The sequence below is a fragment of the Triticum dicoccoides genome, chromosome 3B (genome assembly GCF_002162155.2).
Source record: "Triticum dicoccoides isolate Atlit2015 ecotype Zavitan chromosome 3B, WEW_v2.0, whole genome shotgun sequence".
NCBI lineage: Eukaryota > Viridiplantae > Streptophyta > Magnoliopsida > Poales > Poaceae > Triticum > Triticum dicoccoides.
In genome coordinates this window covers 177,425,174-177,443,103 of record NC_041385.1, presented here as the reverse complement: position 1 = coordinate 177,443,103, position 17,930 = coordinate 177,425,174, and the positions used below count along the sequence as shown (strand labels likewise).

Below are 17,930 nucleotides of genomic sequence, written 5' to 3'. Positions count from 1 at the left end.
GTACAAAGGTAAGTAACAATAGCTCAACGGCGAAGGAAAGAATATTTACAGCTCCAAAAACACCGTATAATAAAGGAATATTTACTTTTAGCTTGTTTAACTTGCCATATCATCATGGTTGGATTCTTTGAATGGTCCGCCTCTTCCCGGCCCGAGCAGCCTCTTCTATTCCCGCCACATGGATCCCAAAAGGAAGAAGAAAAAAAAGGAATAGAAACTTCCTAAAAGCAAAAAATAAATTAAAATTTTGAAATATCTCTCGGATCGCACCATATAAGGCTACGCGCACCCACCCGCACTCCCCAGCACCACCGCGCGACGCCCCCGCCCCCCGCCCCCACCTCCGTCGCAATGGCGATTCGCCGGCAGCGCCGCGCCTTCCCGCTCGTCCCCTTCCTCGTCTCCCTCCTCGCCGTCGCCGCCTATGGCCGCCTCATCTCCGACGGCATGCCGGCCACCCCGTCCTCCTCCGTCCTCGCGTCCCCGCTGTCCTCGGCCGTGCTCCGCCTCAACTCCTCCTCGCCGGCCACCGCCGCCGCCGAGGAGTGCGAGCAGACGTACGGCTTCCTCCCGTGCACCACCACCGTGTTCGGGAACATGTTCCTGGTGCTCACCTACGGGTTCCTCATGTTCAAGGCGGCCACGTTCCTGTCAGCCGGCAGTGAGCTGCTGCTGGAGATCATGGGGCCCGGCCTCGTCGGCGGCCTCCTCCTCCCCATACTCGGCGCCCTCCCCGACGCGCTCCTCGTGCTCGGTATGCTCGCCCTTGCTTCCTTGCTTAAATTCTACCTAAGACACCCCGTTCAAGGCCCAAAAAAGCTACTAGTTCGGTTCTCTCTGAAGGAGAGAATGATTTGCGCTTGAAGCAACTCCCGAGCTACTCTTTAGAAACAAAAGTAGTATCGTACCAAAGAGTAAATGCTTGTTGACAACAAATAGAAGAGTAAAAAGCAAATCCTCCCGTTTATGTTGGCTCTTTTCGGTTCTTGATCTGTTTCAGATCTGAGCCCTCTGGTTTGATCTGATTGGATCAGAGCATAATAAGCTGCTGTATGACCCCCATTGGCGGACCTTGGGCTTGTGCAGTAGCCCGGTTTCTCTTGCTGATCTCATCAGCTTCGTTGGCACATGCATGGCTCAACCCAAAAGTAGACTATTTGGAGACCTTTATATTGGTAATTTATAACCAAATCTTAAGCCCCAACCAACCACCCACGCCCACGGACAAACAGAGTTTGCAAATTATGCCCTGCTTTCTCTGGGATCTGTCGGTTCATTAACTTTTATTTAAGTTTCACCAGTATACTTGTGCTCACTGGCCTTGACTTTCCCCACTTTCTGTTCTAAAATCTTTTCTTGTTATCTTCTTTGCATAATTTACCTTTCTTTGTCCGCCGCACACATAATGGATTGGTGATGGCTTCGAGCTGCTTTTCTCTCTAATTTCGTGGGGTTTTCTTGCCTTTGATCGGTATTTTTGTATGGTAACAACAGTGATTCTTTGAGAATAGCTTTTGAAATATTGTGGGAAAAAGCGCCATAGTTCGCTGATCAATTGTCGGTGTCTTGGTGATGGGTAGGTATCATCACTAGTGTATTGGGAAGGTGTTCTATTAGTCGGTCAGTTAATCAGTTGGCATCTTACAGTTAATTGTTTTGTGATATTGTGGAACGGTAGTACTACATCATATGGTTACCGACAATAACACATTGATTACTTGCATGTATCAGAAAGGACCTTATTTCTCCAAAGATCAAATGCAAGGTTCCCTATTGAAATAAGTTATCTCTGTAGAAATTACTCAAAAATAAGAATAATAAGTTGTTACATACATTAGTAAAGGCTAGTACAAAGACAGGAATGCAAATTTTAATAGTGTACAAGCACGCAACATGCTTTATAACATAACACGGCTGCCAATTTTCTACATTATTCTCAGTGAGATATGCATAACTAGTATAATTGATCACTTCTAAATTCAACATCGTCAATATTTGGTATCTCTTAATAAATGGTGTACTTCTCCTGTGATCACTTCAAAGACTAGCTTGCTACAGTACTTGTTTGCACATTCTTACTTGGGTTTTAGGTGGTATAAACATTTGCAAGTACTTTTTTGCACATTCTTACTTGGATTTTAGGTGGTATAAACATTTTTATGTGACAGAAACATCTTTTGTTGTCTCTGATGCTCTGCTCACAACGGAGTTATGATGGTTCATATGCTAGAATCATGAAGCTATTTAATTTCTATGCAGACTGCGCTTGATGCACGCGTTCACACATAATTCTGATCTGTTTGTTCTGTTATGTTAACAGTATCTGGTCTCTCTGGGACTAAAGAGACTGCACAAAGTCAGGTCCTCATCGGAATGGGGCTGCTTGCTGGTTCGACCGTCTTTCTTCTCACCCTGCTTTGGGGAACTTGTGTTGTTGTTGGCAAGTGTGATGTTGGGGAAAATGGTGTTGCTATTGATTCAACTGACACTAAGGGCTTCAGCTTGACTGGTAAGTTGCCACTCTGTATGTATGTATGTTGTTACTGCAGTCTGAAGATTTCTGATACTTGGTTGTGTTGTAAATTATGCAGTACGATGCTGTCAGTTTTATCTCGAAAAGAATACAACAGCTCAGTTATTGAATTATTTAACAGTGTTTGATATGATCGCACCCTGTTGCAGGCTCTGGCATTACAACTGATGTGCAAACTAGCTACGCAGCACGAATCATGGCCATATCTGTTATTCCCTTTGTCATTGCTCAGTTCCCGAAAATGTTGAAGACTCACCATGGGGAGCGCCTAGCCATCTTACTGGCCCTAATCGCTTCATTCTCACTTGTACTCGGCTACTGCCTGTATCAGGTAAATATTTAGACAGTTTCATTTGTAGGAGGCTGCAAATGATGAAAAGATTGGATTAAATTTTGACAGTTAATTCTACTCTTTGCATCAGGTTTTCCAGCCTTGGGTTCAGAAGAGGAAGCTCGCATATGCAAAGCACAAGCATGTGATCTCTGGGATCCTACAGCATGCCCAAAAGCAAGCACTGGGCCGGCTACTTAACGATGACGGCTCACCTAATGAAAACGTCATAAGAAAGTGAGGTTCTTCAAGTATATTATTAGTCCGATATTCAAATAACACAGCATTCATGAGCATGATATGAAACCTTGTCTATGCTCACCTGCAGGTTGTTCCACAAGATTGACAATGATGACAGCCGTAACCTGTCACGAGCAGAGCTACATGCGCTTATTATCGGGATCAACTTTGAGGAGATTGACTTTGACAAGAATGATGCTGTCGATAAGATCATGGACGACTTTGATACTTCAGGCAATGACACTGTGGAGGAGGATGAGTTTGTCGCGGGAATGAAAATATGGCTTCATGAGGCGAAGCAAAAAGTGGAGGCTAGTGGTGCCTACTCTAATAAGTTTGTCAACGACTACCATGCTGTAAGTTTATTTACTTCCGATCCCTGTAAATAGAAATAGACAGAGCACACCTCTTCAGATAAGAATTATAATAACTTACACTAGGGAAACACATAAAACAAGTTTAGATAGTAGTGTAACTTGGACACGAAAGAGATAGGCACTTACCGAGTTGCCTGAATTCTGCAGAGAACTAGGGAGGATCATGACCAGTTGGTCGACAGATCTGACGAGGCAGTGGAGAGCGTCGAGAACCCTGGCTGGTGCATTGCCAAGGCCGTGGGGTACCTGCTTCTCGGCGCTACCATTTGTGCCGCATTTGCAGACCCGCTTGTTGATGCTGTCCACAACTTCTCTAACGCCACACACATCCCGTCCTTCTTTGTCTCGTTCATCGGCCTCCCGCTGGCAACCAATTCCAGCGAGGCCGTCTCGGCCATCATCTTCGCCAGCAGGAAGAAGCAGAGGACTTGCTCCCTCACTTTCTCAGAGGTACAGTGAAACTCCTTAGCTTGTAACCGTCCATCTCTCTACTCTGGACTAAGAACATCCTTCGGTAAACCTAACGACAAATTCGCTTGCAGGTATACGGCGGCGTGACCATGAACAACACACTGTGCCTGGGCGTGTTCTTGGCGCTCATCTACTTCAGGGAGCTGACGTGGGACTTCTCCTCGGAGGTGCTCGTCATCCTGCTCGTCTGTGTCATCATGGGACTCTTCACAAGCTTCCGGACCAGCTTCCCGCTCTGGACCTGCCTGGTGGCCTACCTGCTGTACCCTCTGACCCTCGCCGTCGTCTACGTTCTCGACTTCGTCTTCGGCTGGTCATAGGCCCATTCTTCTAGTCTGGACACACGCTTGAGTTTGATGCTGTCATGATTTTTGACTCATTGTAATTTATCTGTCTAGACTTCGAGGTGTTTATTGTGTTCATATCCACGGTGTGCATTGTGTATCCATGAATCTATCTTAAGGTCTCGTCTGGGCGTAGCGTTTGTGTGTGTTCTCTTCTCTTCGGTACTGGTATATTAAACATAATGCGGAGGATACCGGGAGCTACATGCTAGAAATAAGCTTGCGATTAACCTGTTTTATCTGGATTTTGCTCTCAGTGTGAAGATTATGGAGTGGCATTTTCTAGGTTGTCATGTGTGTGTGTGTGCGAGAGAGAGAAAATTGCATTGTGCCAGTTGCTAGATGTGCACAGGAGAGACCCCACAAGCTAGCTGTGAAGCGATGCCCATCCTTGCACGATGCACATGCTCTCCTTTCCGCTGCCGGCATCATCTACCCATCTCACACTTTTGTGTTGAGTTTCTACTACATTTGGCACCAGCTTGCCTGGACCATACATAAAAGCTCCCTGCTTCCGTCATGCACACTGCTCTACTTCACTTCGCCAGAAATGGCTCAGTAAATTGAACCATATCACCAGAAGGTTTATTGGCAGTGAAAAACATGTCCTAGAGAAAACATCTCTTGATACATCTGGTGTTGCTACTTGAACACATCTGTCTCTACGTACCCTTCTCCACAACTTCCTAATGTTCATTGCAGGTTTGGTCAGCCCTTCCACAGCTTGAGCTCCAAGTCGATTTCCCCATCCGACACGTCGGCCTTCCGCTCGCTCGGGGCCCTCTCACGGTCGACCGGGCCGATCGGGAGGAAGTTGTAGAATGGCAGGGCCGACGATGACGGCGAAGCGGAAACGCTCCCGAGCTGATCAAAAAGGTTTCATCAGTTACAGTCAGAGCAAGCTCACACATTCTACAGGGTTCAGAAGGGCATGGCGTTTCACTTGCCTGGGATGGCATGGCGCTGGCACTGAAGTCGCCGTACTCCGGGATGTTCATTGATGGCACCACATGAGGCTGCCTCATGAGTTGTGGAGGCCGCGAGCTCAGGGTGAGCAAGCCAGCGTCTCTGCTTCGGCCGGTGTCCTTGCAGTGACCGAACTCTGGCGTCCAGTCTGAACAACTTGGGTACGCACTTGCACTGCTGCACGGTACAGATGAAGGTGAAAAACAAGACAGATTATACTCCAAGAACACCTGGTTGATATCAAAACAAACTTCTGCCAAAATGCAATACTTTTTCATGGTAAATACAGTACAGTACTATATTTTTATCAAGTAAATTCAACGAGGGTGAAGCTGTAAATCTTAGTGATATTGAGATGGATAGGAGTAACTACTGGATACAAGAGCAGTTACTACAATTCTGGAAATAACAACAATGCAGTGAAATTACTTGCCCGGAATACGAGGAGCAAACGGAGGCAAGAATTTAAACTCTGATAAACTGAAACGGTGAGCTAAAACCGCAATCTACCTGAAATAATTGGTCGCTCTGAACTCGTATCTGCTCAGGTCAGGAGTAACATCGGCCAGCCCGGAATCGCTCGCCGTCCTGACGGCGAACGGCGGCAACGGAGGAGGGGGGAAGGCTTTGCTCGTCGTCGTGAATGGGGTCATCCCCTCGAACATGAAGGGCCAGGACCTATCCACGCCGGCCGTTTCCTACACTCTACCCAAATCCACATTTAGCAACCATCCATGGCAGGCAAGTTCATCATGGGAACGGCGTGAGACATACGTACCCTCTCGTCCTCCGTCGGCGCCGGCGCCGCCGCGCTGCTCCTCCTCCTGGTGCTGTACATTTGGTTTGAAGGGGGCTCCGGTGGGTGGCTCGACGGCGCCGTCAGGGACAGGCCCGTGCTCACCTGGTCGGCGAAAGATTTGCGCAAGTTTGTGACCTCGTTCGTGTATAGACATGCATACGCTGAGCGGTGACGTGGAGAGGGCAGGCACGTACCATTGGGAGTGGAGGTTGCGGGCAGAGGTTTCTCTTGTACGGGTGCTTCGCCGGATCCGCCGGGCTCCAGAGCGCCGGCGGGAAGCCGCAGTGGTCCGCGGCGGCCGGCCTCGAGAGGGCGCTCAGCGGGGGCGGCGGCGGCGGCGGGTGATGGTGCAGCGTGGGCGCGGGGAGGTGGCAGAGGGCGCCGCCGTTGAGCGCGTGCGACGACGGCGTGGCCGCGGACGGCCCTCCCCCCATCTTCTTCTGCTCCTCGATGCGGAGCTTCTCGAGCTGCGCCACGCCGAGGCCGCGCTGCGGGATCTTCTTGGGCTTGTTCTTCCTCGACGCCCGCGCCACGCCGGTGGCCGCGCCGTTGCCGTTGCCGTTGCCGTTCCCGCCGCCGTACTTGGCCAGCTGCTGCTGCAGGTGGTGGTTGCTGCTGCTGCTCGGCTCCTGCACCATCTCGTCGCGCCGAATCAACCGAACACGCGGTTCCTCCTCCCGCCGGCGACGCCTCACAGAACGCGAGAAGTTAGCACACCGCCAAATGTATGGGATCGCGTCACGGACCCATGGCCGGGGCGGGAGAGAGCGCAGCCAACAGAGGTGCAACGGAAGGACCGGCGAGGGGAGATCAGGCCGGCCGGGAACGCGCGCGTGGCGGGCGGTGTCGCAACTCAGGGGGGGTAGGGGACTAGCGCTAGCGCGGCGCGGGGGGCGCAGCACGGTCCGTGCAGCCTACCGGATCAAGAAACCTGCGGCTGTGTGTGGGGCGGAGGCGCAATGCGCGGGGTATATATAGGTGCGCGGGAGCCGAGAAGAGTGTGCGAGCGAGTGGCGAGTGGTGCCAGGCGCGGGGGACTCGGGAGCGGGAGATCTAGACTAGACACGGAGAGAGACGAGGAGGGAGATGAGATGAGACGAGATGATGGGATCGTATCTTGTTTCTTTTTGCTCGCCTAATTTGCCGCCCTAATCCTCGCTCCGCTTTGACATGACACACAAGCTCGATGTCTCTCCCTCTCTCTCTCCTTCTCCGAGGTTGCAGGAGAAAAGGGGCCACGATACTAGGAGCAACAACCGCTGGCCTGGCCAAATTGAACGGCTGCGGCCACATAAGCATGCGAGATCATCGGGCTCAGTTTTCGTCACCAACTAAGTGCTTGCCGCCAATCTTAGAGCATCTCCGACGGCTCCGCTTAACTCTCCACAACAATCGTACTATGCAAGTTTGTCTTAGATTTATATATATATTAGAAATAGGATATTAATCGTCCGTTGATATTATGTACGATATTAATTATGTGGTCAACACCGACGTCTATATCAGGTATGATATTAATTACTCCCTCCGTTCCTAAATACTTGTCTTTCTAGAGATTTCAACAAGTGACTACATACGGCGCAAAATGAGTGAATCTACACTTTAAAATATGTCTACATACATCCGTATGTTGAGTCCATTTGAAATGCCTAGAAAGACAAGTATTTGAGAACGAAGGGAGTACATGCTAAGCATATTGGCCGCTCGCCATGCTTGACGCTCAATATTGGGCAATGCAAGTAACTGCATTGATATGGTTTAATGATCGACATTATTTGGATATGTCCATTTGAGTATTTTATATTGGTACACACATTTTCTTGCAGGTGTTTGTATTGGTATATAGATATAGACTATATAGATTAGGCATGTCGCAATGCAATGTGCTTAGAAGAGACACTTAGAGAAATAAACTGGTTTTTTAAGCACAACTGCTTATTTGTAAAGAATAGATGCTTAATTAGGCACCTCTCATGTAAAGATAAGCACGAGTGCTTCAGGAAAACTTGATTTATTTTACTAAGTAGCTCTCTAAGCACCTTGCATTGTGCATGACCTTACCGGAGTTGATCCCAGAAATCTACTCCAAAAGAACCCCAATCTTATCACCACTTTATTGACCATCACCACTAATACCGGAACTTAGCACACACTTATGGTCTAAAACTGCACTGCAACAACACAAAAAACAACGCAATCTTAGCACCATTTCATGTACTAATTCAAGGATCGTTCGCTAAAACAGAAGAAAACATGTGCAATAGTATATACGCAGGAAATAACTTTCACAACACCCCAGATGCTCCTCAAACAACGTCTGGTGAGGAGAACTCTCTGAACAAGAGCAAAACATCAACACATGTAGACACCAGATTTTTATGTGGAAGACCCTCGAGTTGGTGTAAAAACCACGTGCCGAAGCCACTCAAATATTCTTTCACTATTATCAAGCATGGGATGCAACAAGTTCTTCTTTAGATACATACATCAAGATTTCTTCATCTTCGATAGCATCAACAAGATTTTGGGGCTGCGAGAGCTAGTGATTGGAACATTCTCACCAAAGATGGTGGAATCAAAACTTGAAGGAGACAAGATAGTGGATTTGGACTTCACAACCTTGAAGAGGAGCTCCCTTTGCTTGATGGTAAGCTTCTTCCATCAATCTTCCTCTTTCTTCCTGCTCTCTCTTGGTTTTCTGTTTTCTTATTCAATGGAGGATCAACTCAGATTCGTCACTCTTATGTTGGTGGCTGCTGGATGGAGGCTAAACAATCCTCTTCGGTCATGTGCAAAGTTCAAAATTACCCTAGGTCATAACCCTAATGGATAGTGGACTCTTGCACATCTTTGAGCGACCAAAAAGGCTTCAAATGGTCATCTCCTCCGACTCATGAAGGGGACACCGCCATGCCCGCTACCTTGCAACATGCTTATAGCTTCTCATTTGGTAACATACTGGTCATCTGGATCTTCTCAAGTTGTAGCAACTTGGAATTAACAACATCTAGAATCCAATGATATCTCACATCATTGTGCTTATTCATGAGTGATAGCTTGAATTCTTAGCAAGGGGAATATGGATCGTCGCAAAACAAAACATACTTCTCTTGATTCATGTCAAGTTATTATCATAATTTCTTCACCACATCACTTCTTTGCAACCATCAACTACAGCTATATACTCAACTTTCATACTTGATGTAGAAACACATTTATGCAATCTTAATTGTCATGACACTGCTCCCTTTGCATAAGTCATCAAGTATCTAGATGTGAACTTCATGTGATCCTTTTCAACAACATAATTTGAATCTGTATAGCCCTACAATACAAGATCACCGCTTCCAAAGCATTAACAGTGTGTAGAAGTTCCTTTGGGATACCGTAGTATCCACTTCACAATCTCAATGAGCTTTACCTAGATTTTTCATGAACCAACTAACAATTCCTACTGCTTAGGCAATGCCAGGCCTAGTGCACACTGATACATATCCAACGTATCTATATTTTTTGTATGACTCATGATACATTTGTACCAATTCTATACACTATGAGCATACCTTTTATTTATTTATATTGGACTAACATGGTAATCCAGTGCCCAGTGTTAGTTCCTGGTTTTTGTATTTCAAGAAGACTAGGTTTGCAACCTTCATGTCAAAAGAGGACCAGGGAGCCAGGACTAGCCCATGGCGGGGCCCATGGGGCCTAGGCGTCCCTAGGAGGCGTCCACCTTACATGGGAGCCTATGACTTCTGGACACCGCGAGGGTTGCTTCAGTGCCCAATGTTCTATATATTCTTCGAAACCCTCACCCTAATTATTGAGCATTTTTTCGCCATCGCCACTTCAAAATTTTGAGGCGATCTTTATTTTCAACCATGATCTAAAACTCCGCCGAAGTGGGAAGTCATCGTCATCATCACCACAATCTCGATCCTTGCATTCCAAGATGAGTTGTGAGTGGTCCACCCCCTAGATTACGGGTTCACGATAGTATCCAATGTGTAATCTCTCCATCTTGATGTATTTATATGATCAATACAATAGCCATATGAGCTACCCTTCATAATTATGGTTAACATGATGTATCCGCACTTAGCGATGATGTTGATCATGTGATGAATTATTCATTTATGTACAAATTTATGAAAGCCATCTTGTTTGATCTATAGATGTATATTTTTCTCCAGTTACTTGTTTACACTTGGCAAGTGTAGATCCGTAATCAGTAGTGGGAGAGGTGTGCATTAGTTGGGTTCAATTTTGAAAGTAATCTACCACAGTGAGAAGAAGCGAAAAATATTTGTATTGAATTCAGAAAGTGTAAAATCTTGTATTAAATTGTCGCCACTAAGGGTTAAGGTTTGATAGAGAATACATTTGGATCCCATAAACAAAATGGTATGTCATATTTCTCAAAGCAATTACTTGTGTTCACATTTAAGTCTAGATGGCGCAGAGGGATCTTGACCTATGGACGGACTTGCTACTTATGAGTTGCGTTGGGATTTCCCCCCAAGAGGAAGGGTGAAGCAATATAGTAGCGGATAGTATTCCCCTCAGTGAGAACCAGGGTTATCAAACCAATAGGAGAACCAAGCAAATGCCTAGTAAGCAGTACCTACACAAGCAACAGTAAATACTTGCACCCAACGCAGGCAAGAGGGTTGTCAATCTCCTTGAACTCGTTACTTGCAAGGATTAAATCTGATAATGATAGATAAATGAATTGAAAATTAAAATAAAAAAAGTAAAATTGCAGCAAGGTATATTTGGTTTTAGTAATATGATAAAAGTAGACCCGGGGGCCATAGTTTTCACCAGAGGCTTCTCTCTTGAAGAATAGCATACTGTGGGTAAACAAATTACTGTTGGGCAATTGATAGAAAATCACATAGTTATGACGATATTGATGGCAATGATCATGTATATAGGCATTACGTCCGTGACAAGTAGACAGAAACAATTCTGCATCTACTACTATTACTCCACCAATCGACCGCTACCCAACATGCATCTATGGTATTAAGTTCATAACAAACAGAGTAACACTTTAAGCAAGATGACATAATGGAGACAGAATAAACCCACAAAATACGATTAAACCCCGTTGTCCTTAAGGCAAGAATACAAATACGTGCCTTGCTACCCCTTTCGTCACTGGGTGAGGACACCGCAAGATTGAACTCACTACAAAGCACCTCTCCCATTGAAGATAAATCAATCTAGTTGGCCAAACCAAATGGATAGATCGAAGAGAAATACAAACCTATAATAATCATCCATAACAAAATTCAGCAAAGACTCCATTACTTTCAATGAATATTCTAAACCATAAACCCACAATTCATCAGATCCCAACAAACACACCGCAAAAGAAGACTACATCGAATCAATCTCTGAAGAGAACATTGTATTGAAGAGCAAGGAGAAAGAGAATAAGCCATCTAGGTAATCACTATGGACCCGTAGGTCTCTCGTGAACTACTGACACATCGTCGAAAGGGCAGCAAGGTTGATGTACAAGCCCTCTGTGATCGATGCTCCCTTTGGCAGAGTATTGGGAAAAGGCCTCCAGATGGGACTACTTTCAAGAACAGAAGCTTGCGGCGGCAAAAAAATTATTTCAGGTGGCTCTCTATTGGTTTGGCGATCTATGGGAATTTATAGTAGTGGAATTAGGTAAAAAGGAGCTACGTAGGGCCCACAAGCTTAGGTGGCGCGCCCCCTGGGGGCACGCCGTGTGAGCTTGTGGCTCTCCCGTAGATCATCTGGTCTCCTCCCAAAGCTTCTAGGGTCCTCATGGTCTAGAAAAAAATCATAGTAAAGTTTCATCGTGTTTGGACTTTGTTTGGTATTGATTTTCAAAAATACAAAAAAACGTGCAGAAAATAGGAACTCGCACTGGGCATTGAGTTAATAGGTTAGTTCCCAAAAATGATATAAAATTGTACAAAAAGTATCGAAGATTGACAATGTAATAGCACGAAACAATAAAAAATTTATAGATATGTTGGAGACGTATCAACATCCCCCAGCTTAATTCCTAGTCGTCCTCGAGTAGGTAAATAATAAAAACATATTTTTTGATGTTGAATGCTACCTAGCTTATCACGTATTCTCTTTTATGGTATAAAAACTGAGAAATGATAAAGTAATTGATATCAACATAATAATATCCATGAATACAAGAACATAATCATTACTTCTTCAAAATATACGATGCTCAACAAATGTTATCCCTAGTCATTGAATTATGTAAGCATGCACATGACTCCGCCTTCACTGCATTAAGATAAAGCATGAGCACCCGGTGTCAAACCAAGTAATTTGATCATACTATTTAACACACTTCAGCATTTTCAACTCCACTCAATACATGAGCGTGAGCCATAGATATAGCACCGTGGGTGGAATAGAATGCCGTTGTAGAGATATATAAGGGAAGTCACAAAGGAACATGTCTCGCATCAACTCGGCAGATTAATAGGCAATGGAGAGGCCCATCAATCGATATCAATGTGAGGAGTAGGTATTGCCATGCAACATATGCGCTAGAGCTATAAGTGTATGAAAGCTCAACTGAAACTAACTGGGTGTGCATCCAACTTGCTTGCTCATGAAGACCTCGAGCATTTGAGGAAGCCCATGTCGGAATATACAAGCGAAGTTCTATAATGAAAAATTCACTAGTATGTGAAAGTGATAACTCTAGGGACTCTCTATATGAAAAACTTGGTGCTACTGTGAAGCACAAGAGTGGTAAAGGATAGTAGCATTGCCCCTTCTCCCCTTTTCTCTCATTTTTGTTGTTGGGCTCTTTTTGGCCTCTTTTTTAAGTCTAGAACCTCATCCTCATTCTTTGGAGGAATTATAGTCTCCATCATCCTTTTTCCTCACCGTCATCATACTTTTATTTACTTACAACTCGATAACCTAATACAAGACGACTCTATATGAATGCCTCTGGCAGTGTGTCGGGATGTGCAATGATCTAGCACAACATGTATTGCAATGATGAACTGTTACTTTGCCACAAATATCATGTCATCTCTATATGATCATGCAAAGCAATATGATGATGAAAACACATTTCATAAGACGGAACGGTGGAAATTGCATGGCAATATATCTCAGAATGACTATGGAAATGCCATGATGATAGGTATGGTGGCTGTTTTCAGGAAGATATAAGGAGGCTTATGTGTGATAGAGCGTATCATATCGATCACGGGGTTTGGATGCACCGACGAAGTTTGCACCAACTCTCGAGGCGAGAAAGGGCAGTGCATGGTACTGAAAAAGCTAGCAAATTATGAAAAAAATGAGAGTGCGTACAGTCCATGAACTCACATTAGTCATAAAGAACTCATATACTTATTGTGAAAGTTTATTAGCCCTCAAAGCAAAGTACTACTTGCATGCCCTTAGAGAGGAGGTTGGTAGTAGTTAACCATCGCAGCCTCTGATTTAGACATCACTCAAGGATTTTAATTAGACATAAAAATGCTCAAACTTCCCCACCATGTGATGTCAGACACTTAAATGAGTGGTTAATAACAAGCTTTAATATCAATATTTCTACTAACCAATGATCATCAACCAATACCATTTCATATTACGACATCAATATAATTAAACCATATGTTTCATATTTAGTGATCTACATGAAAGTTTTTATTATATCAATCTTAAATACCTATCCCTTTTTCGTCTGGTCTTATAATCCACGTACATTACCACCTCCTATTTAAAAGTCTCTCAAAAATATTTAAGTGAATCATGAGGGTGCAATCATTTCTATAAAATATAACCACCGTCGTGCTCTAACAAATACAAGTGAAGCACAAGAGCAACTGCATAGCTCAAAAGATATAAGTGAAGCTCATAGAGTATTCTAACAAATTATGATAAATGTGCGTCTGTCTCAAAAGGTGTGTCCAGCAAACAATGATTGTGGCAAACTAAAAAGCAAACAAAGCAAAAAGCTATGGTACAAGTCACTGCAAGAAAAAGTCATATCATGTGATGAATAACTATATAGCTCCAAGTAACATAACGATGAATTGTAGACGAAAGAGGGGATGCCATCCGGGGGATCCCCAAGCTTACACGCTTGTATCTTCCTTGAATATTACCTTGGGGTTCCTTGGGAATCCCCAAGCTTAGGGTCTTGCTGCTCCTTATTCCTTCATCCATCATGATCCCCCGCAAAACTTGAAAACTTCAACACACAAAACTCAATAGAACTTCATGAGGTCCGTTAGTACAATAAACAAATCATAAACTTTAGTGAAAGATCATGCCTATCGCCTAGGGGGGGGGTAAATAGGCGCTTTAAAATAATTACGATTTAGGCTTGAACAAATGCGGAATAAAACTAGCGTTTAATTTGTCAAGCACAAAACCTAGAATGACTAAGCTCACCTATGTGCACCAACGACTTATGCTAAGAAATATAAACAACTAAGTGATAGCAAGATATATATCATGTCATACTATGGCCATTACAAAGTAAAGTGCATAAGTAAAGGGCTCGGGTAAGAGATAACCGAGGCACGCGGAGACAATGATGTATCCCGAAGTTCACCCCCTTGTGGATGTTAATATCCGTTTGGAGCGGTGTGGAGGCACAATGCTCCCCAAGAAGCCACTAGGGCCACCGTAATCTTCTCACGCCCTCGCACAATGCAAGATGCCATGATTCCACTAAGGGACCCTTGAGGGCGATCACCGAACCTATACAAATGGAGACCCTTAGGGGCGGTCACCGAACCCGTACACTTTGGCAATCCTTGGGAGCGGTCACCAGTACCCGTCAAATTGCTAGGAGTGATCTCCACAACCTAATTGGAGACCCCAACGCTTGCTCGGAGCTTTACACCGCAATGATTGAGGTCCGACAACACCAACCATCGAGGGCACCAAGGCACCCAAGAGGAACAAGCTCTAGGGTGCCCAAACACCCAAGAGTAATAAGCGTCTCAACTTCACTCCCACATATCACTGTGGAGAACTCAAACCAACACACCAAAAGCAATGCCAAGGGCGCACGGAGTGCACAAGTCTTTCTCTCTGAAATCCCACCAAAGCAACTAATGTTTGGGAGGAAAATGAGAGGAAGAATGAACAAGAGAACACAAAGAACTCCAAGATCTAGATCCAAGGGGTTCCCCTCACATAGAGGAGAAAGTGATTGGTGGAAACGTAGATCTAGATCTCCTCTCTCTTTTCCCTCAAGAACTAGAAAGACTCATTGGATGGATTGAGAGATAGCAAGCTCGAAGGTCAACAATTGGGGAAGAAAACAAGCTCAAAAGATTAAGAACCAATGGGAAGAAGACCCCTTTTATAGGAACCCCAAAATCCAATCGTTATGTGCACAGGCCGTGCACAAGTGGTACTACCGCTCCTAGGAGCGGTACTACCGCTAAAGGCCAAGTAGTACAGAGAAACAACGGTACTAGGTGGTGACAGGGCGGTAGTACTGCACGTAGTGGTACTACCGCGCCCTACTACCGCCCTAGTACCGCGAGAACAGAAAAGACTACAGCAGCCCAAAAATAACCGGTAGTGGCAGCGGCATTGGACTAACGGTAGTACCGCGGAGGTGGTACTACCATGCTACTACCGACCATTTATAGGAGCATGAAAACAAGCGAAAGAGAGTGCGGTAGCTCATAGAGGAAGTAACGTATGAGCGGTACTACCATGGAGAGGAGCGGTACTACCGCCAGGGAGCTGAAAAACTGCCCAAGGAAGCAATAATGCCTGAACTACCATAACTTTTGCAAATGAGCTCCGAATTGAGCAAACTCAAGCTTGTTGGATAGATGACGACAAGTACTATCCAAACAAAAAACTCAAGCTTGTTGGTTATAGTGAGAAGAGGCAGTAGAGAAATGCCAAAGGTATAGAGATGTGAAACATCTGTGAATGAAAAACCGGCAAAAATCCCAACATCGAAAACATCATAGAAGATGCATGTGAACTCCGTTTTCGCTGAGCTCGAGCTTTTCATGAAGATGAACATAAGCTCTATGGCTCACAAAGAGAAAAACAAAACAAGAACCAAGAAATATGATCTAAGGATGCAATGGTTCAACGAACAATACGATCAAGCTACTCACTCAAGAGCCCTCCTTGATAGTACGACAATCGATCCTATAACAGGGTCTCCCAACTACCACCATGAGACCAGTAAAAATAGAAAATCTATCAAGGGCAAAACTTTGCCTTGCATAAAGTCCACTTGAGTTAGAGGATGACGATCTTGACTTCCTCAAGTTGGACCACCTTTCTTGATTGCGCTGGCTCGATGAAAACTACTTGATTGCTCCCCCATACTCCACTATGGGTGAGCCACTCTTCGTCACATCTTCACAAGTTCCATTGTCACCACAATGGACAGAAAGCTTCAAGCATGATTGCTCCCCCATACTCCATTATGGGCGAGCCACTCTTCGTGTTGCTCCTATTGAACTTGCACAAACTCGATGACAATCACCACTTGATGTCATCCTCCATGGGTTGTATGAGACCATACTCTTGATGCAAGTCCATGGAAACATACCTAACCCCAGACATAACTCTCACGTAGACGATGGGTTAGCACACAAAGCGTAATGGACAATGCTTACCATGCCATGGGATCACTTGATCCCTCTCGGTACATCTTCTACGCTTTGTGTGTTGATCAACTTGACTTACTCTCTGTACTTAGTTTTGATCAACCTTGAATCTTTCCAACTCACTTCATTAGGATGATGTATTGAAGGTAAACATGAATGTTCACCCAATCTTGTTCTTCAAGACATGCTTGCAATAAACTCAACTCTCACATGACCAATCTTTGGATAATTCCTTGAAAAGCACCTTGGCCAACACATAAACTCCTTGAAACCAACAAATGGACTTAAAGAAAAGCCTATGGACAAATCCTATGAATATAACTCAAGGCAACCATTAGTCCATAGAGAATGTCATCAATTACCAAAACCACACATGGGGGCACCACATGTTCTTTCATTTAGATATTGTTGTAAACTAATTCATATTATTCTTGCATGATACCTATTGTATTCTAACTTCTCCATGTCTTATACCCCTGATATAATCCATAGCATCATTAAAATAAGCACATTATGCAATAAAAAATAGAATCTATCTAAAATAGAATAACCTGTAATGATATCAACAAAAACTATACTTCTATAACTACAAAAATTCTAAAAAATTAGGACAACATGGGAAATTTGTATATAAATTATGTGTAAAAACTTCAGACAAAGATTGCATTCCAGTAAAAATAATAAAATTCCTACATAGAATCAAATCAACTATCAACCAAAGCATCCCGAAGGCTTTACTTGGCACAAATACTAATTAAAAGATAAAAACACAATCATTACAGTAGCAATAATCATGTCATCACACAGAACAGAAATAAAAAGCAAAAATTTAAGATAATTATTGGTTGCCTCCCAACAAGCGCTATTGTTTTATGCCCCTAGCTAGGCGCAATGCATTGTTTCAAGTATTGTCATCCTTCGTTACTAAATCCTTTTGAATCAAATCTTCAACAACCTTTCTCATTAATTTTCTCTACTCCCATATTCTAATTTCTAGTAGGTGAACTTAAATAGTTGAATGGATTTTGTTTGGTAATTTTAATGTTCATTCTTCAAACTCCGAATCATCACCATAGAGATCCTTATATAAAACATGGATTTCATCATCAATAGGGACTCTAGCAGTATTTTCAAACCATTCTTCACTAAATCCCTCGTCAATTACCTTGGTGATCCATTCAAATTTATCACAAGTGTTGTGGTGCAAGATTTTTATTAATTCTGCATAAGGA

At 44.1% G+C, this 17,930-nt stretch overlaps 2 protein-coding genes across 2 annotated transcripts; one reads left to right on the top strand and one right to left on the bottom strand.

Annotated features, from left to right (window-relative positions):
- Positions 1-318: 318 nt before the first annotated feature.
- LOC119275422 (sodium/calcium exchanger NCL1-like) lies at positions 319-4,541 on the top strand. The gene is made up of 7 exons (XM_037556260.1): positions 319-754; positions 2,321-2,509; positions 2,683-2,864; positions 2,956-3,101; positions 3,193-3,460; positions 3,629-3,931; positions 4,024-4,541. Exons 1-7 carry the CDS (start codon positions 352-354, stop codon positions 4,270-4,272), a joined length of 1,740 nt encoding a protein of 579 aa, XP_037412157.1. The 5' UTR covers positions 319-351; the 3' UTR covers positions 4,273-4,541.
- Positions 4,542-4,682: 141 nt separating this feature from the next.
- On the bottom strand, positions 4,683-6,871 carry LOC119275423 (developmental and secondary metabolism regulator VEL1-like). Its single transcript, XM_037556261.1, has 5 exons — positions 6,256-6,871; positions 6,041-6,163; positions 5,773-5,960; positions 5,244-5,439; positions 4,683-5,160 (listed from the first exon to the last, which is right to left on the bottom strand). The coding sequence occupies exons 1-5, from the start codon at positions 6,697-6,699 to the stop codon at positions 5,005-5,007; spliced, it is 1,107 nt and encodes a 368-aa protein (XP_037412158.1). The 5' UTR covers positions 6,700-6,871; the 3' UTR covers positions 4,683-5,004.
- Positions 6,872-17,930: the final 11,059 nt, after the last annotated feature.